This window comes from Telopea speciosissima, chromosome 2, assembly GCF_018873765.1.
Source record: "Telopea speciosissima isolate NSW1024214 ecotype Mountain lineage chromosome 2, Tspe_v1, whole genome shotgun sequence".
Classification (NCBI taxonomy): Eukaryota; Viridiplantae; Streptophyta; class Magnoliopsida; order Proteales; family Proteaceae; genus Telopea; species Telopea speciosissima.
The window spans coordinates 83,566,239-83,591,641 of record NC_057917.1 but is presented as its reverse complement, the minus strand read 5'-3'; the positions used below and the strand labels follow the sequence as shown (position 1 = coordinate 83,591,641).

Sequence of the window (25,403 nt, the reverse complement as noted above, 5' to 3'; positions counted from 1 at the left end):
GTGATTTGAAACGAAAGAACCAAGCTAAAGAAGACAAGTAATATACTATAAATATATTTATACCTGGACAGTTCGGGTTGCGAATTCGACACCAATTGTGGATTTGGACTCCAAACAGAACTCGTTCCTAGTAAATCTGGAGAGAAGATTGCATTTGCCAACGCCAGAATCTCCGATTAATACGACCTTGAAGAGGTAATGGAGAGCACAGCGAGAGCTTTCGCCTTCACGAACGCGAGAGCGAGAGAGAGACAGGATTTGAGACTTGAGGGTTTAGAATTCCCGATAAACTTAAAAATAAGAATAAATGATTTGTAATCACAAATTACAAATAAGTTCAAACCTATTTGTGATTTTTGATTTTTCCTAATTTGTTAAAAATATAAATAAGTATTATAAACTATACCAAAACATCTATAAAAATAAAAATTCATAAGATAAATACAAATACAAATCATACCTTTTACGTGCTATGCTGCAGAAGGCGGCAACCGCTATTGTTATAGATCGCGTGGCTCGTGCCATAAAAATTAAAAAAAAAAAAAAAAAAAAAAAAGTATAATCAATTGTGTAGTTACCTTTAAATAAATTTAAAAAAATAAATAAAAAAAAATCCAAGATCCTCCAACAAAGAACAATCTTTAGTTTGTTTCTCATCCTCACCTATTCTCCCATCTGGCAGGAGGAGGACGCAGACATGGCTTCCGTTCTGGCTAACGGTACTTCGCGCTTCTGTCCTCAGTCACATTCCGAAACTACGATACCACTGAAAGCGTCTTCTCATAACCTACAAACACAGAAGACCAGGGTTAATAAAAAATTCACTACTTCTTCGAGGCGCTGGAAGGTCCGGGCAGATCTCGAATCCATATCTATTCCTTCTGATCGAGCTTCGTCAACGGGTAAGACCTTAACCGATGATCCAATTCAAAAATTTCTTAAAAGGGATTACAAATGGGGTTTTGTATCGGATTTCGAATCGTTTTCGATCCCGAAAGGGCTTACGGAGGAGACAATTCGACTGATTTCTTCAAGGAAGGATGAACCAGATTGGATGCTTCAATATAGGTTGGATGCTTTCCATAAATTCCTTAAAATGAAGGAACCCAAGTGGTCGGACAATCAATACCCTCCTATCAATTTCCAAGACTTCTGTTATTACTCAGAACCGAAGAAGAAACCTACGCTGAACAGCATCGAAGAGGCTGACCCAGAGCTTCTTAGGTATTTTGATAAGTTGGGGATTCCACTCAATGAACAGAATCGATTAGCTAATGTTGCCGTTGATGCCGTCCTCGACAGCGTTTCTATGGCTACGACCCACCGGGAGAAGTTAGCAGAGGCTGGTGTGATTTTCTGTTCCATATCGGAAGCAATTAGGGAGCACCCGGATTTGGTCAGGAAATTTTTAAGCAAAGTTGTTCCTCCAGAGGATAATTACTTTGCGGCCCTGAACTCGGCGGTATTCAGTGACGGATCATTCTGTTACATCCCCAAGAATACCAAGTGCCCGATGCCCGTCTCCACTTATTTTCGGATCAATGCATTGGAAACCGGGCAGTTTGAGAGGACATTGATAGTTGTTGACGAGGGGAGCTTTGTAGAGTACTTGGAGGGTTGTACAGCACCTTCTTACGACCGGAATCAGCTCCATGCTGCTGTGGTGGAACTGTACTGCATGGAGGGTGCAGAGATTAAGTATTCCACTGTGCAGAATTGGTATGCTGGGGATGAGGAGGGGCGTGGCGGGATTTATAATTTCGTCACTAAAAGGGGCATTTGTGCCGGTGCTCGCTCTAAGATTTCATGGACACAGGTGGAGACAGGATCAGCCATTACTTGGAAGTACCCAAGTGTTGTTTTGGAGGGTGATGACACGGTGGGAGAGTTCTATTCTGTAGCATTGACAAATAACCATCAGCAGGCAGATACAGGGACAAAGATGATACACAAGGGGAAGAACACAAGAAGTAGGATAGTCTCAAAGGGCATTTCTGCTGGTTATTCAAGAAATTGTTATAGGGGGCTTGTTCAGGTGCAGTCCAAGGCAGAGAACGCTCGGAACTCCTCCCAATGTGATTCAATGCTTATTGCTGATAATGCTGCTGCCAACACTTATCCTTACATTCAGGTACTTTTCATCAGTCACTCCTCGGTTTATTTATCTGTTTATGTACGCTGAGTGGCTACTCTTGTTGGCACTTGTCACCCAGTTTATATACAAAATATATCATCCTCACCTTGCATATTCTATGCACCCATCTTGTTTTTTCTAATGGTATTTCCAGGTTGGCTCAACTGCTGAAAGCTCATGGATGAATTTTCTCCCTAATATTGTATATATGACGATGGAGGAAATTTTGTCCTTTGGGACTTTGGAGCTGCTTCTTCCTAATATTGTTGTTTGATATGACTCTATGGAATGAAAGCCATACAGTAGAAAAGAAGAAAAATTAAATGAGGACTTCTACTTATTATGGATGTGAGGAACCAAAAATATCTTTCATCTAAGAGAAAGATTATAAAAAGTGGTGTTTTTGTGTATGGTTGGGGCGCTAATAATAGAACAAAGTTGTGGAAAAACCTGTACTGTAGGAATGAACTACTTACCTGGGATTTACCTAAAGTTGCATGTGCATGTAATGGGATAGCTAGCTTTTGGATTGTTATAATGCATATGCTTGGAAGGTGGAGCGAACTCATTTGAGATTGTTTCATATACTCTAATATCACATGACAATTTGGTGGCAAGTGCTTAAAAAAGGATAGAATATTCCCAATACATCAAGGATGCTACATCCTTGGAAAAAAAAAGAAAAGGAGCAAATTAAGCTTAATTTATTTTTCCTCTTTTGATGGACAAATAAAGGTCTACACTTAATTAGGACCCTCTCCAGACCTCGCAGTGGTGGGAGCCTCGTGCACTGGGTACGCCCTTTATTTTCTTTTTTTTTTTTACTTTTGTTCAGTGATATCTAATGGTACATCCAGTAACAGCCATGAACTATTGTTCATCTTTTCTTATATACTTTTATTGCTCTACATGTGTTTGTCATTCCCTGTCAGATTGATTGTTTATGTGTTTATCTTTTCCTGTGTACATTGGTTATTACGTCATACTCCCTGCCAATTTTGTTAAGAAGTTGGGAATTCTGAACTTGGTTTATATCCAATATGGTTAGAGGTCAGTGATATTTTGATGTGAAGTTGTGAACTACCATGGTCCTCTTCTTGTGGAATTTTATATTATCAGGGGAGAGGGATGTAGGATTAAACCTAGAAAACTAAGTTTAATTACAAGGAGAGCAGGACTAACCTACGGGAGATTACAATCATACCTAAGCTGTCTGTCTAGTTGGGAGAAGGCAGCAGCATACATGACACACATACATGTTAGAACAGTGATAGTAGTAACAATGAACAATAGAAATCCTACGCTACATTCATTCAGCTTTGCAATATTCGATCAGGTGCTATAGGGATTAGGGATTAGGCATCACTCAGTCAAGTATTAATATGCAAGAGGTTTCAAGAATCCTAAAATTATAGGACTAAGCATTACTAAAAGTAGCAGCCCACATCCATGTTAAGACAGCAACACATTCAACATAAAGAAACTATAACATACAATAGATGAAAGAAGAATTAAAGAGCAGGGCAGGAGATATAAATACCACTCAGTTTGGGGCTGCAGTTAGTGAACAGCTTTCATAAAGTTTTAATTTTGTCTATTAACTTCACTGTACAACGGAAAAATTAAAAGAACAAGAGAGCAGTACCATGGAGGTGGGGAAGAAGAAAACAACAAAATAAAGGGGAGGGGACAAAACTCGTGGGGAAAAAGGGGAAAGGGGGAACAAAGACAGAAGAAGTAACAAGAAGAAGAAGAAGAAAGAGGGCAGAATTCAAGAAGAAGAAGAAGAAATAGAGCAGAAGTTGAGAGAGAGAGCAATTACAAGTCAAACCACAGAGAAGCAGTGGATGGCTGAGATCTACGACGTCTCCTCTGGTAAACTCGGAATCCTTGCTCGGATGGTATGATGTCCTCATCAGAGACTGTACGTTAAGTTACCAAATAACTTCACAAGCTTAATGCTGACTACCTGGGCTCTAGGCACACAAATGAACTACATGAAGATGGTTACAAAAAAATTGTTCCTATCCAAGGTTCTAAGTTTCGGTTTTGAGCTGGCTTGAAACTGAAAAATTTCGTGAAACTGCGAAATTTCAACCAAAACCTGGTAAGTTTCGGCTGCAGGTTTCGACTGATGGTTTTAAGGCCCAAATGGCCAAATTAGGTCTCAAAACTTCTGGGAAATCATATTTTAGGTCCTCTAAACTTAGTGAAACCCTTAGATTGTAAAAAAAAAAAGAAAGCACTCAACATGGTAGGTTAACTCCGAACCTTTGGTTGGTAGTGTACGTTGTACATTGTTGTCTATACAAAATTTAATATTAGAACACTCATAATTGAATTAAAACAACTAAAACATGCATTGGGAATAAATAAACATAAAATTAGAAGCCATTTTAAATTATCAAGTGTTATACGTGGTTCATTACAAATGTTATTTGGCCAAAAAACACAAAACTGAGGTTTTCTAGGAAGTTTCCCTCTTTGGAGTCGAAACTAGCAAAATGATACCAAAACCCAAAGCATACTGTGAAATTTCGATTGAAACCATGCGTTTTATACAAAGGATTTGACCAAAACCCAAAACATAATTAAAGTTTCGCCGAAACTGCGAAATTAACATTGGTCTCATCTAAGAGATAAATTTTGGTCAACAATCAAACTGATTTAGTGACTCTAGCTTGTTTTCCTCATGGATTTCCATCTTCTTGCAGTGCCCTAAAACAACTTGGATCACCTAACCTGGTCGAATTTTGTTACTGGATTACTTAGTTCATTGGTGGAAGGTAGGACATGGGTTTTAACATGTGGATGTGTTGTTTTCTGGTTCCTTATTTAGTTGTATCCTGGGAATTTTTGTATTGACCCAGGCAAATTGAATTCTTTCTGCAAGTATGAACTTCTGTCGTAACCTCCTATGCTTGTGCTTAGTGGATTGACCCCTTTGGTTGAAACAGGTGAAGAACCCCACAGCTCGTGTTGAACATGAAGCTAGCACTGCCAAAATTGGTGAAGATCAGCTATTCTACTTTTAACAAAGGGGCATTGACCATGAAAGGGCCATGAGAGCCATGATTTCTGGGTTTTGTAGGGATGTCTTTGACATGCTTCCTGACGAGTTTGGTGCTGAAGTGAACCAGCTCATGAGCTTGAAGCTTGAGGGAACAGTTGGTTAAGATTGACTATGCTGTATTCGCACAGGGCTTGTTCATGCCTCCAGTTTAGGGTTGAAGATAAAAGAAGTTTGGTGTTCGAATCAGCAGATATCCGATCTTCTTCCATATCCAAGAATTAATCCTTGGCCGTGGCATCTCCTTCAGTATCTTTTGTATATCAACTCTGCAGCCCAGGACCTGGACCTCAAGTTTAGTACAATAGGAGATCCTTTGTGTTCTGCAGTAGTTTTTAATTTGGCCATTAAGGCCCTGGACTCTAACTCTTGTGTATATTCCTCCTTTTAATTTATCTATTTTCTTTCTCATCAAAAAAGAAAAAAAAAGAAAAAAAAAGATTGACCATGGCCAGACATAGTTTCTGTACTCGATAGATTTTCACCTTGGTGAAGAACATAAACCACTTTGTAGGTGTCCATTAAATATGCAAAAGAATAAAATGGAAGTGATTGTAGGTGTGGTGTAAGTTGAGCTCTTTAAGAATGCTGTAACATAATGCTGTTACCTGGCGTCAATCAATTATTGTAAAATATTTGAGCACTGGATGATTTGGGGAAACTGTACAATTCTTTTTTCTGGTATTGTTAATTAATTATGTATAGAAAGGTCTTATATATTTCTGTTTGGATGGTGGATGCCTTAAACCTTGAGCTGAAATGACAACAGAAACGGTGATATCTAGTTAAGTGAAGGAGAGCATAACATGTATAACCTTTGATTCAGTTTAACAGACTCATTAGTTGTTTTTCTTAAATAGAAAGATATAACTAAACCCTTTTGAATCGGGTAACGCCGTAAATTCCTGCCATTCTTTCTTCTTTGCAGTTGATAGTAATGAACCAAGAGTTCATTGCTATCTCGATTTGTATAAAACTACACCTCCTGATTTTGTGTGTCATGTAACACGAACTTCTATGCACCCGGCCACTAAATGAGGCCGTGATAGAATCTTTTGCGTCAACCAGAACATATGCAGAGCGTGCTTTCAAAACAATTCATCAAGATGGGAAAATTCCCTATCTGATACCCATCCGAAGACCAATATCGCACTGACCAAGTCAGCCATTTGATCTGGTGAATGACTGTGACACTATTCTCAGTCCTCAAAGCTAACTAGAGAAGCTGAAATGGAATCTTGCACATGTAACGAGATTTTACCTCAAATTTTGAACCGCTCCCAAAATTAAAAAAAAATGTGAGGAATGAGGTAAGCTACTGGAATGCACATCTTTTTTTAGGAAAAACTTCCAGTAGCTATCTTAAATTCGTCCAAACTTTTCAAATTTGCTTTGTTTTTATGTAGTTATATGAGAATCGCCATAACTCCAACGTCCAAGATCCGAATGATACGAAACCAGTTGTGTTGGAGCCACGACTCGATGAACTTCATTTTTTATGTAGATCATTTTTCCCAATTATGCCATTAAGACCTCTGAAAATATCTCCAAACACGCTTCTACCGCGTGAATCTATAAAATAAGCACTTTTATTGAACGGGGCCATCACCTACTGCTTCCACCTTATGTCAAAGACCATGTAAAACCATACTAGGCTTCCAAATGCTATCATATGTGTCTGGAAACCTCCTTAACCATGCCAAATACTATCCACATCAAAATTGACTTGTCTGCACTGCATACTTACTGTTTGTCACTACCAGTGCTTCCACAACACTTGCAAACATTGTGCAACATCAGAAAACACTACCAAATACTCTATGACACCTTGTGGGCATTTCCACATCACCTGTGCACCCTTTCCAACACTGCCTGTCAATTTCAGCATTGTGTGTTATTCCAGTGCTACCACCTCATGTCTGGCACTGTACAAGCATGTGCATTGCTGCCAAACACCATCATATGCTGCCACACATATCCATAAACTGCCAAATCACTGATACATCTGTACGGCCACTATTACTGCTCTGTCATTGTCACGCTGTAACCTGTACTACCATGTCACACTAAGGAATGTACTCTCATACTGCCATATGTTGACTGCTCCACTGACTTACTGTCCACCATAATGTAAACCTATCATATTGGACTGTGTTGACAATATTGACAACAACCATTGCGATATCCCCAACAAAGAATATAAATTCTTGATCAATTCTGATAATAAGGACGAACACTGAGTCACAGCTAATAAGAGTAGATTCCAGTGAAGATTCTACAACAACAATAACAACAAACTCAACCTTTTCCAGTGAAGATTCTTCATAAATTCTTTTTCTAGGAGGCTTGTCAACATCTAAATATGCATGCCAAAGAGCTAGCCGTGATGTTTCCAAAAACGAAAGCCATCAGTTCTCTGGAAAAAAAAAGAAGGTATGGAAGCTATAAAGTGGACAAAATAATTAGGTTTATTCTACCAAAGAAAAAAAAGAATTAGGTGTATGAGAGACATTGGAGGCTGGATATTTGAACAGGCTACTAGCCTTTCCTTTTTCTTTTTTTTTTTTCAAAAAGAAATACTACTGAAGAACACAGATTACACTCCTGGGATCTGAGATTAATCAACAGAAACACAGGGATCATAGCCTAATACTAATGGCTTCCTTTTAGAGGTATTCATGCTTAATTTTCATAACCCCCTCCCCGGCGAAAATAGTTCTCAACAAGCGCATTACCATAGCTGGATAAGTCCCTGTGCTAGGAACTTTTACAACACAGGCCAGAGGTATGGCATGGTGTCAGTATTTGAGTCAAGGGCTACATAGACAATAAACTTTGCAGGTGCTATGGGTGGGGGGGGGGGACTTAGTCCTACTGGTCTAGGGAACCCTGCCTCCCCACTCCACCATTCATTTGATGGAATAGACATCCTCTGGAGTCTGGATACTATGGCCAACACACTCATCGGCAGTATGTTTATTCCACCTTCAGTACAAGCTAAAATGCCCTTGTATGCTTCACATGACTCCAAAGGCTACATTAACCAAACAGATCAAGAGATTGTGTCTTTGTTTGACATATTCATGGTTTAAAGAAATAGATATTTTAGGCTGTCACTTGTTAGGGCAGGTCCTAGCTTTGATACAATCCGGTATTGCTATCTTATGTGTATCGCACACACTGTGATACCTTGCTAAAAATGCAGTAAGTGGTTTAAGAATAGATAGAAGTGCGATCCCTTCTTGTATTTAGGTATCTATCTGTTGAGCTCACTATTTCAAGTGTGTAGTACTACTGCTTCTAATTGTTTTATATACATACTACGTCTCGTCTCCACCGAAGGTATCCATCCCCATAGAAGGCCTGTAATTAATATTATCTGCTAATATTGTTATCAATCATAACCTTGTGGATGATAAAAGATTAATATGCATTCGGACTGGTCCTTCTAAGATTTCTTAGGTGAACACCAAATGATCTAAAGAACAAGGGCATGTTTGGAAAGTGAAGACTGGTACAGCTCAAGCTGCAGATAGCTCCATCCTATCAGAAAATGAGTTGACAAATGATTAGCTAAGCAACAAGAAGCATCTTTGGTTTTTGAATCATGGCCTCCAGGACTCCAATCCTCAGAAATTTGATGGGATTAGAGTCCTCTGGCCAAGTTGGTGTTTTTCGTAATAATATTAGATATGGATCCACCAAGAATTCAAATCCAAAAGGCGGCCTCATCCATCTCCACCTGTATACAGACAGACCAAACAGCTCCATTTGTTATGATTATATAATCATCCCAGTGTGATATTGTAGCTGACTTTGTTTCCTTTTCTTCTTCTTATTATTTTTCTTGGCTTGCTATATGCTTTCACTCTCTTAGTAGTTGTACTATTACTTCAGTTCTTTAGAAATAAAACTATGAATTAATAAATAAAAAAAAAAAATTTAAAGGTGATTTCAGTGATAGTATCAAATTTTGGATTCATCCAATTTAGATCCTGTATTAGTAGACTAGTATTTTAAATTTTCAAGAATATCATCCAAACCATTTCAAGAATATCATCCAAACCAGTATATAAGCTAACAAAAGCTAACAAAAGCTAACCCCTATATTTCACCTAGACAAGGATTACAATACACTTTCCATCCTGGTACTAAACAGTCACTTCTGACAATTCTCATAATATAGTTACCCGGCACTTCTCACGCCTATGCAGTGGGATCCTAGGAGGGGTGAGTTGAGTCTGTCCTAATTTTTGGGGATTTGGCACAAAGTGGCATCCATCAACTGAACCCGAGCATATGCCTTGGCAGCCCAGACCTTTTACCAGTGCTCTAAACAATGACCCCAATACTTTCTCAGAAATGGCATCCATAAGAACCATAGTAGCAAGGCATACATCAACTGAGTTTTTTTGTTCTGTTTTTTTACTTTGGGGATTGGGGGGGGGGGGGGGGGATCCTTTATAGTTTATAATCACTCCTTATAATATTCCTTCATGGCAACATGCAATCACGGCAAAACACACAATCAGAACGACATTATGTACATTGATGGAGCATTATATTTTCTTTCCAGAGAGAATTTCATTTGGAAATCGCATCAGTCTTCGAGCTGGTTGGCAACTCTATTAGTGGACGAAAACTTTCCATGGCTTTGAAAGTGTTGCCAGTCATGGGTTTGCATATATGAGCCATGCTGCACAAGTCATTGTTGCTTAGGTATTTCTCAAGATTTGCCAAAATCAGAGGACCATATTTCAGAACCATTCTCTTGCACTGCAAATAAAACAATGTCCCAAATTTGCAACATGTCAAGTAGAGAGGGGGTGGAAAAAACAACAACAATAATATTAGCATCTTTAAGATCTCACTGATGAGGATCAAACAAAAGAATGGCAGATTGACTTACTTCTTTTATGTTGTTCTCAACATTTTCACAAGCCTTAAGAAGAATCCTAATTACTTTAATCTGCAAATTAAGAGCAAAATCTTGAATTGATACGTCAGAAACCAAAAAAAAAAAGTTTAATTCACATTCGTAAGTTCCATCCTAAGATTTTACCTTCATCTTAGGATCCTCCAAGTCATTACGTATATCTTCTATGGCAGCATGACATGCAGCACAGCTTTTGTTCTCTGATATCTGAATTACACAAATTGGCAAAATTAGCTATCTATGACAGTAAACAAGCCAAATCTTACCTCATTGTTCCCCTTCATAAACCCCTTCTTAATTACCAGCATTTTAGGAAGCATCTTGACAATATTGGAACAAAACAAAGCATCTAATTCAAGAAAATTTTAGAAGAAGACAAATTTTTCTTTTTCATTTCCCCCTAAAATGATGAACTAAGAAGATGACAATTCTTTCCTTCCCCCTAAAAGAAAGGATCATAAAGTCATGTATTATATTAAGCACAAATTATTCTAGATACTGCTTTTTGTAGCCTCCAGATTAATTTAAGAACATTTTTTTTTTCCGTTATATAACAATCTTCAGCATTAATTTGCACAACTCAAAATGGTATGAATAACAACAAGAAGTCATAGCATATGAAAAACAATCCCCCCCCCCCCCTTGCTTTAAAGAAAAAAAGAGTGTGTATGGGGGGGGGGGGGAATGAAGCAATCCTATAATGTATAGACACATTACTTATATCATCTCAGTTTTCTATTGGGAGGGGAAAAAAGCAAAGCCAGACTTCACTAGTTCAGGGTTTTTCAACCTATGAAAGTTGCCTGAATTAAAAAAAACAAAGGATTTAGCCTGGGCAACAGACCTTGGTCACCAAAAAGCAAAGGTGATCTTCAGCAAGAAGGTAAGAAGGAAGGAACAGGGGCATCGAGGGCTGATATGGAGGCAGCACCTAACCTCTAGAAGAGAAGTATGAAAGTTGGAGGGCCTAACCTCCAGAAGAGAAGCACAAAAGTTGAATAAAAGAGACATTAGACAGCTACCTACATCTTCCCGTACATTGCCATCCCAATAATCACCATCTAAGCTTTTTATTTGTCCAGATCCTTTGAACAGCATGGTTGCCTAGGCAACTACTTGACAACACTTAATAAGTTCATCTTCCAATGTATAACTCAACTTTAGGGAAGAGACAGAATCAACAAGGAGAAGAAAAATATTACAGATGCTTGAAAACTCCATGACACTGAATTCATAGAAAAAATAAGGCACAGAAAGCCGGAAGTGAGACTACATGGTTGAGCTTTTAGCCACCTTATTAGTGAACTTCTGTAACATAGAGGAGGCAATCTGCTCTTTAGGCAGAAGCCTGGTGTTCATTGCAGGTTTACTCAATAAATCGCGGTCTAGAGATAACCGTAGATCCTTGCCAAAGATTAACAATGAAAAGGTATTGGCATTTGTAGGGCACAACCCCGTACTGTTGCACAGCTTTTCTTCACTGAAGTAGTCTTTAAGAAACACAATAGCTTGATTGATGTTCATCTCTAACATCTCAACACACTGCCATGTAGGACAAAAACAAAATCAAGACGCAAGAATACAGAGAAAAAATGTTCTCCAACATCAATAATATCAAAGGGATTTGATACCTTTACTCGCATATCTGAAGGAAGTATCTGACATGCATCGTTCACAAATGCACTAACTTTCTCTGGTAGCAATGGGTCACTTATGGCTTTCACAGTTTTTCTTGATACTTCCAAGCATGAAAGACAGATTAACTCTGGTGATAACCCTTCGGAAGATCGGAAAACAGGCTGGATTTGGACAGAGGTCACACCAGTATCGGCTAATTTTCCTGCATAACATTGTTACCCCAAACCCATCTTTTCAAAAAACTATGGTAAGATTAGTGATCAGGGGCACATCAATGCTTAGTCCTCTTCACTAAAGCACCAAACAAAGACTTTATTAGACCTATAAAGAACTGGTGAAAAAGAAGTACTTGGCACCTCCTGGATTCGTTTCAATCAAAAAGGGGGGATTAATAAAAATGCAAAAAATAAAATAAAATAAAATTTGTGCAACCTAAGGTTGCAATTCTGATGATACCTCTACACCAGGATCAGCTTTATTTCTTCGTTTTAACACACCTGATATCTATGAGATGAGTATGAAACACCAGACCATCAAAATAACAAAGTGGTATTTTTATCTACTTCTCTCACCAGAATCCGAGAATATGTGCCTCGCATCCACGTAAACCAATGAAACAAGAAAGGCAAAGAACAAAGGTACGGTCCTCGTATTCATCTTTCACCAACTTTGAGGAGGATATAATGCTGCCCCAAAAAAAAAAAACCCCAGGCTTCTGATTCACTTACATTTATACAAAATAAGATTACATCCGAATCAAATTCATGAGCGTAAAAAAGACTAAAAGCAGAAATGAGATTCATGACCGTAATCCCACGAAAAACAAATTAATTTTAATTGAAAGGATCAAAACAAATTTGGATTACATTTAAGAGGAAATTGAATAAGCGACGTTCGTGAACAACCTAAATAATAATATAACGGAATCTGTCCAGAATAAATAAATCTCCATCACTACACAAGGCCAATTTTCCCTATAAACGAGTTCGCAACTCGATTAAAAGCATAAACAAATAAGAAATTTTTAATCAAAACACACAAAATCTAATCTTCTTCAAGGATTACTAAATCGAAACAACAAAGATACTCCGAAGAGAGAGGGGGGAAAAAAACACTGACCTTCTTTAAGCCCTTGGAGGGAAGCTAGCTAGAGATTCAATGAAACGAAGACCAAATTCTTTTACTTCACAATCTCATTTAGCTCCCAAAGGCCAAAACGAAGAAGAAAACAAAACTCACCAAGACTACAAGAAACCAACCGACGACAACGAAGTCAATTACTTTATCCCAGGGCGAAAGAGTAAATGCCGGGAGATGATCTGTATTTTATTATTTTCTTTTCAACCAACCAGGGTTGTCAAAACTCAAAAGTTGGCCTGAACCGACAAAACGAACAGAATCGATCGAAATCGGTCCGAATCGGAACCGATATGAACGTATTATATCATGTTTTGGATTGGGGATTGTGACACAGAATCAATCTTAGAAAACCAGACCAAAACCGAATCCAAACGGATAAGAAACCAAAAATCTCTTCCCCCCCCCCCCCCCCCAAAAAAAATATCCAGGATTGTCCAATTAATTTCTTATATGTGTACATGTAAACCCGAAATGGACCGAACTATCAGCCCAATTACAAACTAATAACAAAAACCAGAAGAAACCGGATTGAACCAAAAACTTTTTCAACGGTTTAGTTTTGATTTGGCCTAGTAACAGACTAAAATTGTTTAAGCCCAACTGAAACCAGGCCAAACCAACGGATTGACACCCTTACAATTAATGTATAGATTGGATGTAATTGTGTAAATGATAATTTACATGAAAATGCTTCCCTTTTTTTTTTTTTTTTTGGTAAATAGTGCTTCCCTTTTTTTCACTACAAATATTTGTGTACGTTAAAAACAAAAGTGAAAAATTTTCTTTTATAGGAACAATTTCCTTTTCTGTCATTTTACATGGAAACAAACCGACGGGGAAATTTTCCCTGAACTTCATTCTTCATAAAAGTAAATTTTTTACTTTTTTTTTTAATTTTAAAATGTCCAAGATAAGATAGCAATGTTGAACTGGAAAGGAAGATTATTCTCAGTTGGTTTGGTTGGCTTCATGATCCAACAACCCCTGGAGTTCATATCTGAGATGTCTGTCACCTGAGAATTTTTTGGAATGGTGAGGCCACCCCAAGGGTTAGCCTATGGGCTTTAAATATTAGATCGCTTGATACATGTTTAAAATGGCAGACCCTAATAAAGTAGTTCTGTTATAACTGCTGACTATCAAACAAGAGTGATGAGATCATCATCACAACCTCTCTACAACCACTTTGATCTGCTAAATAGAGTCCAAACCCAGATTAAAACAGGATTAGCCTCAACAAAACCCATTCATCTCCACATGGAATCATTGCTCAAATGAATCAAAAAAAATAAAATTTGAGAACCAGGTGAAAACTAGCATTTACTAAAACCACTACACATAGCCCATTCCTGTATTCACTTATAAATGGTGGGTTTTCCTAGACCATAATGTTTTCATGTACACAGTCTAGATCTTCCAATCAGAAATGGCAGTTAAACTTAACCATGCTGTAGTACAAAATACTTTGCAACATATAGCATCAAGCTACTGAAATTGAATGGTTTACATGGACCTGGCTGTAGTGGAATGGAACCTCTTTTTTCTTCTTTTTCTTTTGTAGAAAACAATGATACACCTGAGTTCCAAATCTATCAGAGTTGCTCGGTGGAAAAAAAGGGAGACTTTGATTTTGGATGATACCAATTTGGTGGAATGTTCAAAATTGCAAAAAACCTTTTTATCACCCCCACCCCTTCCCCAGGTTTACAGCCACATCAATATAATGCCGAGCAGAATTTACCAAAAGTTGTGCCTGAGAATCATAGTAGATCCATCCTTGAGCACACCCAAAGGTCACCACTCAGGCTGCTTCCTATCAGAGCAGCAGTTTGCACTAGGAAGTTTCTCATGTTAACGAGTGTCCACATACGAAGTTATCTGTAGCTGGTATTGATTCCTTCCCCATCATCTCCAAAACTTGAAGGACAAATCAACCAACATTAGTCAACACAACCTTCCAATGCTAACGAACAAATACCAGAAGCTTTATGACCCAAACTACCCTGACTCTGATGATGGATTTCTTTCTAAACCTGTTGGAGTGAACACAGGTAACTGGTTTGAAGCCACAGGCCTTCCACCTCTAACTTCACGGGGCCAGTTGGATACCACCCTCTCTTGTTCTGGTCTCAAACTAGGGTTGGCTTCACTTCTTGGACCATCCTTAACTGGGACACTCAAAAGAGGACCACCAAAGAAAATAGACTCTCCTGTGTACATCAATTTCTCTGACCGCTGCACAGGAGCCTTGGCTGTAGCAGATGATTCTGTGGGTGGAACAGTAGGTCTTCTACTGTAATTGCTTGTTTCTGCACGAGTATTTGCAACTCCAACTTGCACTGAAGATCTAATTCGGGGCTCGAGGGCAGATTCACCAGTCCTCGCTGATACAGGGACTGAAATATATCTACCAGCCTCTTGGTCCCACACAACAGATGTTCTTTTACCATCTCTAAGAAGAGAAGAAGGCGGAGCCTGTAACAGCAAGGGATCAGTAGTGCTACTCCTTTGCATGATCTTGTCATCAAACCCTGAGGAATTAGGATTGAATACTGAGTTGTCGAGATTGGTATGGGGAAAAGATGCTCTAGTAGTAGCAGAAGGCCGCTCTTGAGCAAAGCGGGATACTGAACTTGTGGGATTAAAAGGACCAGAAGGGCGCTCTTGCGGGAGAGGACTAAGGGTGACTGACTCATGGATATGGCTTGGACTGCTGAAGCTGCTCACACTTTGAGTTCCAGTTTCATATTCATCCCTGCTACCGTGACTTGGTGCATATGAATTCCTCAAAGGAGATAGTCTTACATCACTCTTGGTGTCTTTGTTTAGTCCCATGTCGGCGCTCATACTACTTCTGCCACTAATATTTCCACTGGAGCTGATATCAGTGTCAGGCAAACGGCGGTTTTCAACTGGCCGGAGAACAGAAGAAGATGCCCTAGCTTTAGCCGCCACTCTCATTGCTTCATTTGAATCCAACTTTGCAAGCTTCCAAGCACTAATCTTGACAGGCCTCTTTGACTTGTTCCCTCTTTCTGCAAACCCGGCAGCATCTGGATCAACAGTTGATGGTACCATTCCAGGTTCCAAGTGAGGAATAATTTCATCCTGATGAGACCAATTTGAATAAAAAAGTTCCAAGTAAGAAAAAGAAAAAAGAACAATAAAGCTACCCAACCAAGAAAAAGAAAAAAGAATAAAAAAGAACGCACACAGACAATGCATTAGTTACTAAGATAAGTAAAATTAATAGTGAAAACAGATCAGAGGGGTATACACCTCTGTTTTGAACAACCAGGTCTGTAGCTAACCAGCCAAAAAATCCACCTGGGGCAGCTACATCAAAATCATACAATCAGATTTTTTATTTCTTCATTTATTCCTATTTTCAATCTGAGATCTTTAGACCTCAATCCCCAACATCAAATGGATGTACATATTTTCCGGACATGGTAATGATCTAGTCCGGTGAATTTCTTATGCAAACACCTACTTCAAAGTTCAAACCCACCAAATGAAAAACACTGGACAGTGGACACCACTTCATGCATAAATGTTATGGACCATTTCTAAGTTTTGATTGCCAGGAATTGTAGTTCATTGCCAAAAGTAAAGGCTATTCTGAATTATCTTACCTGATAATCGACAAATACCCTTGGAGGCGTACACCATGCACCCTTGTACTGCAGACCCAGAGAACTTCCACCACTTAACCCAGTTGTAGCAGACCCTGTTGGAGAATAGACAATATTTGGCATTTCCTCATCTACAGATGCCCCTGCAGGTGCCTCACTCATGGCCCTCATTGCTACAACATACTCATAAGTAGTAATACCCTGTTGTGAACAAAGAAAACAAAAGAATTTTAAAAACAGACTGCTGTGAGAATTGATCTATATAGTTAAATGCAACTGAGACCAAAATTTTCTCAATCTCTAACCTTTCTGATAAGAATTATGTGGAAGAAGAAAAGTTCACCCAGAGGAAGACAAGCCAGCAAAGAAACTACCGAACATACAGCCTGCACACACAAGGAATTTTAGATTAGTGCATGAGATCTCCTGGACACAGCCCACAAAAAAGATTTGCCAAACCAGTGTACTCCACATTAAATACCATGACACGTACGTGGTCTACCATTAGAGATAGAGGTACTACTCTAGAGTCAACAAAACAGACATACCACAACCGCTGCAAATGGGGCACGAGAAAAACCATTGCCAAGCCTCTCAATAATTTGGTTCTCCATGTTCCTTTTATCCACGAAGCAACGAACAAAGACAGCAATACCAACTCCAGCTTCAATTACAAGCTAAGAAAGAGAGGAAGGGGAACCAACTGTTAACCAAAGATCTAAAAGTCACTGTTAACAAACAACAATGGGGTTTTAATGCATACCCAAATGAGACTCGTAGCCATAAGACATATAAAAGTTACATAGTTTTTTCTTCCCACGCAATTGTTAAGCCACTGCACAAAAAGAAGATGCATTGTTAATTTTTTAACACTTCAACTATGCTGAGAAATGATTGCACATTTGTTTGTTCAAAGCACAGCCCAATACCCGACAGTGGTGATCAAATCCATCAACACATTTATCACAACTTCTACAGTGTTTACTGAACTTGCGCACCTGCAATTGAAGAGGAACATATAAATGATATATGGAACAAGAACCATCTAAGGCTTTTATTGCACAAGTCATACATTTATTAGAAAATGAATGCTGCTACCAGGACCATAAACACAACACACACACACACAGACAAGCAACGCCGCCGATGGCTGGAAAAAAGGTTTTTTTTATCCAACTGCAGAGAGAATAAAATTGAGAATCATAACCACACACCCCTTGTCACAACAAAGAAAAAAAGGGAAAGAACAATTAAGTAGAATGTGGTTCAAAAAGCTTCTTCTCATATATTTATTCATATGTTGATTTATGTTCATTCACTATGCTTGTGGAGCGGCATACAGAAAATTAAAAGCGGTATCGGATTTGAACTACTGAGTTGTAATAATGTTCTTTTCATTCTAATACAGTTATACAAAACAACACACAGAGGAACAGCAAATATTTTCTTTTATTGATCTATTAATCTCCAGAAACTTGATGTGTGGGGGGATGCAATAGGAAAAGTAGGCTTAGATGAAGAATTAATGGAGTAGATCATTTTCTCTGGATAGAGAAGACAATTATTACACAATAGATTGATACAAAAGGAACGTCTGAAGAGCATCTGAAACTCAACATCAGTTTCACATTTCAATTTAAAGTATATGATATAGTAAAAATAAAAGCACAACTTCCAAGAAATCAAGCTATTAAAACCATTACGAAAACTCCGTAATCATGAAAACCACAGTAAATATTTTAAATTTTTTTTATGATATTGCACTTAAGGGTGTCGATTTAGAACTGGAACCAAAATCGGCCATTTAAAACTGAACCGAATTGAACTGAAAAAAAATTCGGTTTTGTTTTGGAAGAGAAATTCCATTAGGTTCGGTGTCAGTTTTAGACTAAAAACCATCGTTCTGAACCAAACTGAATTGAAGTGTAACACATATAAATCAAACCGAACCTAAACCATATTAAACTTACAATCATGTGTCTTTGTTGAGTTGTGTGAAATTACCTACGATGGGTTTCTTTGTTGAGTTGTATAAAAAGGGTTGAAAGGTACCAGATTTGACATTGTGGGACTATATTATCTTAATGAGGTTGTAAATTACTTCCCAATTTTATTTGTTTTAGCAGGTTAATCCCCTTGAACCAAATTATTAAGATTGTATATGAACCGACTGAAGCCGAATATGAACAGAATAAAACCTTCAGTTTCAGTTTGTTCATATTGTGTCCTTAACCGAACCGAACCGAACAACCGGAGTTGAACCGATTGACACCCTTAGTTGAACTAATAAGATCCAGAATGTTAAATGACTTCTTCTTCATGTATATATTCTTCCCACATTTTCCACTGGAACTATTCAATGATCAACAGCCAATATATGGAAGCATGGAATAAGAAGCATGGATGAAAAAATAGCCCGGTGTTGCAACTTTACGATTGTAGAGATAGAGGTCAGTTACTTAGTCACAGTTATCAAACTCAATTATGACAAGGAAAAACTAGTCCTCGGGCACTACCTCAGCATTGCACAACGTGCAGAATAAAGCATCTTCCCCAGTGGCTTGTTGCTCACTGGATCCTCCACGTTTTGAGCAATCTTCATGTACAAATATTGCACAGCAGAGTCCTCCAATGCTGAAGCAATCTGAAGATCTTCTACCTGCAAGGCCTCCTGGAATCTCCATCATCTCAGATTCTCTAAGTGAACCTTTCTTACTGTAATCAGCTGTTATGGAGCTTCTAGAAGCTGATGATGGAGAAGAATGCACTCCAGTTCCAACTTCATCAAAATTAACAGGCACTTTCCCACCTGATAACCCCAGATTTATATTGGGCTTATTTGTTAAAACCCCATCAAATTTTGACATAATTCCAGGGTCGGCGGGGTTAATCGCTGTACTGCGGACATAAAGAATGAAAACAAGGAGTGCCTGCAGCACAAAATTGAGGAAAAAAAAAAAACAGAAACATTAAGCAATGAACAAATAATTACAGTTAGCATCTTCATATGAAAGAAACAGAATCCGAGGAAAACCAGTTATAAATTAGTTACATACCGCAGGAGTGTAAGTGGCGATTGCAGCATATTCCCAGACATGGCCACCAAGAAATGGTGCAAAGAAGGCATAGAATGCAACAACTAACAAGCAAAATACCGTAATTGCAACAACCTATCCAAGGAAAGAACACGGGCAAAGGATGCATGAGTCCCTAAGCAACCAGAAAGAAGAAAGGAAAAAAATGAAAATATTGACCAAAAAATAATTCAATCTCAAAGACTATTAAAAAAATCTAAGTTCAAGACAACAAGGTGACTAAAGCCCACAAATAACAACAGGGTAATATCTGAATTAATGACTCGCTGAATACAACTCAATCTTAAACAATAATTGATAAATATAAATGGGAGGAAGAAAATGTACTCAGGAAAGAGGAATATCCTATCTAACCAACAGTTGCTCCATATCCCAATTCTACAGAGTATTAGCTTAAGATAACATTACCATCCAATCCAAACCCCAAATTAGTCATATATAAACATAGCAAAACAAGGCCAAGGGAGAACCCGCTGACAGGTTGTTCTGCAGGAATGTTCTGGAGATAAAGATTAACAAAGATAAATCAGCATTGGTAGTCACAAGAAGGCCTTTTTAATGTTTCATTTTCCAACCTTATTGGCCATAATTTGATAGAAAAAAGAACATTCTGGATAAAATTATGGGTAGATGCATCTCTGTCCCAAAGTTTTTAAAAACATGGAGGCAGCAGTAGAAATTAGATGAGTAAATGAGGCATCTGAAAACCCAAGTGGATATGATGGATGGCTGATTTTGAGTTGGGACATTTCCTTATGACAGAAAGCTTAGCGGTAGGCAATGGTAAGCTTCCTCCAAATTGGAGGCACGAAGTGATAATCATCTTCCAAACAAATAATGCTCATAAGAAAAACTGATTCGTTCTTCCTCTGCTGATAAGTTACCAGACTAACTGGAAGAGAAACAGGACAAGATTAGATAAGAAATCTTAGGCCTGGCTTCCTCATCTCTCAAAGTAAAAGCAATGCCTTCCATTGTTAAAAACACGAGTCTCAACTTGTAGGAACAAAACTAGAGGATCCAAAACTTTGCAGAAAAGAAAATCTCATGTTCACTGAATTCATGGAAGAAAGCAATTTAATTTTAACACAAAACCAGAAGGTCGAAGTCCAAAAAGTAGAAATAAACTATTGCACATAGTCTATTAACTATGGAAATGGCTGTCAGGATGTTAACCTTAAATTCACAACTACAGGTGAACTTCGTTGAATTGATGATAGAAAATGTCAATTCAAATTAACACAGCAAAATAGAAGATTCCCAGCACAACCCCCCTCTTTCCTCAAACGCAATGAGAAATATTGTCAGTAATCAAAGGAACTAAAATAAAATAAACAAACTACCAAACCAACACCCAAAGAAAATCCTCAAGGTGAATAAAGAAGATAGCCCATTAAACTAAGTTAAGCAACACGTAATCCCGCCTCCATCCAAAGAAAAAGAAAAAAAAAAGGTCATTCCGTCACACACAGAGAAATGCCAAAGACATAAACAGACCGACATAGCTCTGCATTCTTGCAAAACAAAGTGATTGATAAGATTTTACTAACTGAAAGAGTTGGAAAATGAAAAATAGAAATGGCATTCAGTTGAATTCGTACAACAATCACCAAACCCAACCCCCCCTCTCTTCCCCCCACCTCCCCCCCCCCCCCAAAAAAAAAACCCAATCTATTAAATCTTCTTGGAAGTACTTTAAGGGGTTTTCACCCGGCGAAATAGAGGCATCGATTCTAGTAGAAAACCACAAAATGGAGAAAAAATCGGATAACTAAACTCCACACCATCTCCAAAAATTATGAGAAACCCAGACAGAAATTATCTAACAGATACCCACATCATTAAATTGCAGTTTGAGCAAAACCTTAGTCAGCATTCAAATCAAACAGTCAACTGAGTCGAGCAAATGAACTTCAATAAGAAGAACAAACCTGGAAAGTGTGAGCAGGAAGTTGCCAACCATGGCGCCTCACCATAACTGCTGAAATGTTTCCGCAGCCAAAACAGAAGCACTGTCCGATCCACCACAGATCACAACACCAGGAAGGGAAAAAACAAACCCTAAAGGGCTGAAGAGAAACGGACACCAAACTTCCCTACCTCTCTTTCTGCGTAGCCTTGGAAGTCTCAACTCCAGACTCCAGAGTGAGTCAGTCAGCAGAAAAATATAACCAAATAAAATAAAAAATATATAAAAAGGTAGCAACAACAAGAAGAAAGCCCTATTCTTCTGAGAGATCTCTCAAATCGAAAACATGAGAGAGAGCCAGAGAGGAGAGAGAGGGACAGACACAACCACAGAGGGGAGAGAGGAGTCCAGAAGGGAAGCTCAAGAAGACAGAGAACACAAACCGTTGACGTTTTAGGTAACTGGATAACTGGAAAGGAAGGTAGAAATTTAATTCCAGGTCTTAAAAAAGAAAAGATAAATAAAAGCAATGGTGGGAACTGGGAACCCACAAAAAATATTCCCTTGCGTTTCCCTCCTGGAGATGATTATCTTTTCACGACAGAGAGACATGGACAATCTTGGCCCTGTCTGGTGCACTACTAGTAGTTCCATGATTCTCAAGGTAACAACTTTGATGTTAAACCAGAAACAATAAGTTAACAACTTTGAAATGCTATCTGTCCAAATTCCAATCCATGGGGACCTCCCAGAAGATGTGGTAGTCTCTAAAACAGTCCAAAAAAGATGATGTTAGCCATCCACCCCACGCTGTAGCCTGTAGGGACAAAGCCTTTTCTATTTATTTGTGTATCAACTATCAAAATCAAAGCCGGTATTTGCACTAAGATGTATCAACTATCAAAATCAAAGCCTAGAACTGGAACACCCTATTTTCTGTAATCCCAACATTTAGGTAGAAGGGTCTTCATCATTCATGTGGAGATTAGTCTCTCCTGATGAGTGATGAGTGATGTGTCAAGGTCCAGATAAGAGACCCATTGGAGATCTGGAAGTATATAGGTTAAATCCTCGAGTATTTAATCTTCTTCTTCTTCTTTTTTCAATAGAATAAAAGGAATTTTTATCACCTGCAATTCGTTGTCCGCTCCAATTCCCTCTAATCCCTCACATAGGAGTAGAAATGATCATCCTATCCCACCTTGGGTAGTGTGTTTGGGAAGTGGGTAAGGTGATCATTCCTCTCTTATGTGAGGGATTGGAGGGAATTGGAACGGACAAGAGTTGGAGGTGACAACGATTCAGAATAAGAGCCTTCGTTGGCCTGAGAGCCAAGCAAAAGGTAGCCACTCTTTTTGAGCAACTTGGTATTTCTGCAATTAATTAAGGGGAAGAGAATGTTAACTAGGGTGCGCTGCCCAGTGCCCCTTTGCCCAGATAAAGGGGCACGTGAAATGACTGTCCCCATATCTTTGGAAAATTTTGTCTTTCTATAGGGTGCGGTAGTCATGTTGCGCACCCTGTGTCTGAGTGTAGGAGCATAGTGTTCTTTCTCTCATTAATTAATCTACAAAATTGCCAATCAATACCCATTTTTTTAGTTCAAATTTTTTTTGGTAAATCTTTTTTTTTTTTTTTCAGTTCAATTCATGAGGAGTAAGTAGGTCATTTTATGAGGAAGAGAGAGACACATGGATGGGAGCTTTACTCAACTTTCTTCCAATAATTAATAGCATTGGTTGGAGGGCATATTTTGGGATCATAAAAAACTTAAGCTCATCTACCAATCCAATCCAGTAGTAAATTGTTAAATCAGGTTTTGGCCTTTTGGGTTGGGATTTTTCAACTTGACAAAAAATGGGCTTGAGTAAATCTCAAGCATCTTTCACTTAGTTAATTTGATACTCTTTAACGAATTACGAAATGAAGCTAATCGGTGCTTTGTTTTCAGCGTGTACCTGCATCCAAACACAGCCTAACATCAAATAATCGATGCATTCCCCTGAAAGCGTTCCTTTTCCCTAATATTTATTTAATTTTCTGTCACACGGAAAATTTTATTTATTTATTTTTGAATTAGTTACAGACTACACCCTGCAATGACATTAAAACTAATTATGCAATTATATGATTTGGAAAAAAAATAAAACTTCTTTGCAAAGATCTGTACAAAATACATACAAGGGTTAAAATGAACTTTAATGGTTATGGTTTGACGTTTCTGACCTCATTAATAAAGGAATCACGGACAACTGTCATATCTTTTATGATAAACCCAATCCATTCCTACCTTAGGTACAGGGGCTAGGGCTTAGGCTAATGGATCTTACTTCTATTTATACCATATATATATATATAAAATATATATATATATAAAAGGACATAATGCCTCACGTTTCTACTACTTATAACATGAAAAAGAGAGATGAAGAATAATTACTCAGACTTGATGCTAACATAAGTGTTGCTTGTAATCTTTTCAACCTTATTAATGAATCATTCTGTCCTCTTTGTGCTTCAGTAATCTCTCTCTCTCTCTCTCCCTCTCCAACCTTATTAATGAATCATTCTGTCCTCTTTGTGCTTCAGAAATCTCTCTCTCTCCCTCTGCAACCTTATTAATGAATCATTCTGTCCTTTATGCTTCAGCAATCTCTCTCTCTCTCTTTGGTTTTTGGAAGCCACACATCAGTTTTGTGCATGCCCCTCTGGTTTGGTTTCACAAAGCTGATCCCTAATTTATATATTGCTAGAAGATTTGAATTCTCAGAAATTGTGGTTGCCATGCATCATGATTGGGCGATAAGGCAGATTAAAATCCTCTCCAATGTCCTAAGAGTGCAGTGCGGTGTAGTTCAGGGCTAAGAGCTCTACATGTGAAAGATATTAAATTCAATGGTGCGGAATTCGATTGACGTAGTTTTTGTTTTCTTCTCGAGCTCAGCACCGTTGGATTTAACATCTTCCACGTGTCGAACTCTCAACCCCAAACTGCACTATTAGCGAATTAAAAAGGATTTTTTTTCCTCATAGGGCATCCAAACATGATTATATTACCTACCAAGGTAATGGGTTTGGATTGCCCCCCCCCCCCCCCTTCATTGTATGAAATCCGAAATGCCTTCAGCATTATTCTAGGAGTCCTAAGCAACAAAATGAGCCCATGGATTAAGAGATTCTTTCTTTAATCTTTGCCTTAGGTGGAAGAAAACACAGATCCTAATATAAAACAATTTATTCAGAATTAACCAATGATAGGTCGAGGGCCCATCATTGACCATCTACTTGTACTCCACACGCTTCATTGAAGGATCATGAATTCCTGAATAATGGTTACCGAGTTTAATCCTTGACTAGCTCTTCTTCATCTGCTTTCTTTCCCTCTTCATTTCTGAAAGCAATGGTTGATATTAAAAGATGGATTAAAATGTCAAGAGTATCAAAAGGAAGGAAGGAGGGAAGAATAATTAACTTATTTTGTGTTGATAACAGATGATAAAGCACCATACCCAAACCTAACCCATTAATTAATCATATTTAGAGGACGATCCTGATCCTCAACCAATAAGCAGTAGTTGAGTTGGGTGGGTTAGTAAAAGTTCTTTAGGGTACGTTTGGTTTGCATGAAATGGATAGAAAAGGGAAAATATATATATATTTAAAGGGTTGTTATTCACGTAACAAAGGTGGGTTACATTTGAAAAATTAACAAAATGGTGAAATGACTAATACACAATTATGAATAAGACATTGAAGATTCAATTAGATGGGGCATTTAAGACATTTCATTTTTTTAATATTAAAATCTTTTAAAGTAACATTTAAATGACATTTCTGTCTTTTACT

The 25,403-nt window shown here is 38.2% G+C and overlaps 3 protein-coding genes across 3 annotated transcripts; 1 reads left to right on the top strand and 2 right to left on the bottom strand.

Moving 5' to 3' along the window:
- The first annotated feature begins 657 nt into the window (after positions 1–657).
- On the top strand, positions 658–5,935 carry LOC122651724 (UPF0051 protein ABCI8, chloroplastic-like). The gene is made up of 3 exons (XM_043845228.1): positions 658–2,131; positions 5,092–5,323; positions 5,660–5,935. The coding sequence occupies exons 1-2, from the start codon at positions 698–700 to the stop codon at positions 5,167–5,169; spliced, it is 1,512 nt and encodes a 503-aa protein (XP_043701163.1). The 5' UTR covers positions 658–697; the 3' UTR covers positions 5,170–5,323; positions 5,660–5,935.
- Positions 5,936–9,681: 3,746 nt separating this feature from the next.
- Positions 9,682–12,458, bottom strand: LOC122652201 (prosaposin-like). Its single transcript, XM_043845881.1, has 7 exons — positions 12,351–12,458; positions 11,772–11,980; positions 11,434–11,682; positions 10,267–10,347; positions 10,114–10,173; positions 9,778–9,980; positions 9,682–9,726 (listed from the first exon to the last, which is right to left on the bottom strand). Exons 1-6 carry the CDS (start codon positions 12,433–12,435, stop codon positions 9,789–9,791), a joined length of 876 nt encoding a protein of 291 aa, XP_043701816.1. The 5' UTR covers positions 12,436–12,458; the 3' UTR covers positions 9,682–9,726; positions 9,778–9,788.
- Positions 12,459–14,401: 1,943 nt separating this feature from the next.
- Positions 14,402–21,867, bottom strand: LOC122651927 (probable protein S-acyltransferase 19). Its single transcript, XM_043845505.1, has 9 exons — positions 21,580–21,867; positions 19,610–19,723; positions 19,070–19,483; positions 17,483–17,551; positions 17,317–17,388; positions 17,102–17,230; positions 16,859–16,939; positions 16,554–16,754; positions 14,402–16,026 (listed from the first exon to the last, which is right to left on the bottom strand). The coding sequence occupies exons 1-9, from the start codon at positions 21,622–21,624 to the stop codon at positions 14,917–14,919; spliced, it is 2,235 nt and encodes a 744-aa protein (XP_043701440.1). The 5' UTR covers positions 21,625–21,867; the 3' UTR covers positions 14,402–14,916.
- Between the last annotated feature and the right edge of the window lie 3,536 nt (positions 21,868–25,403).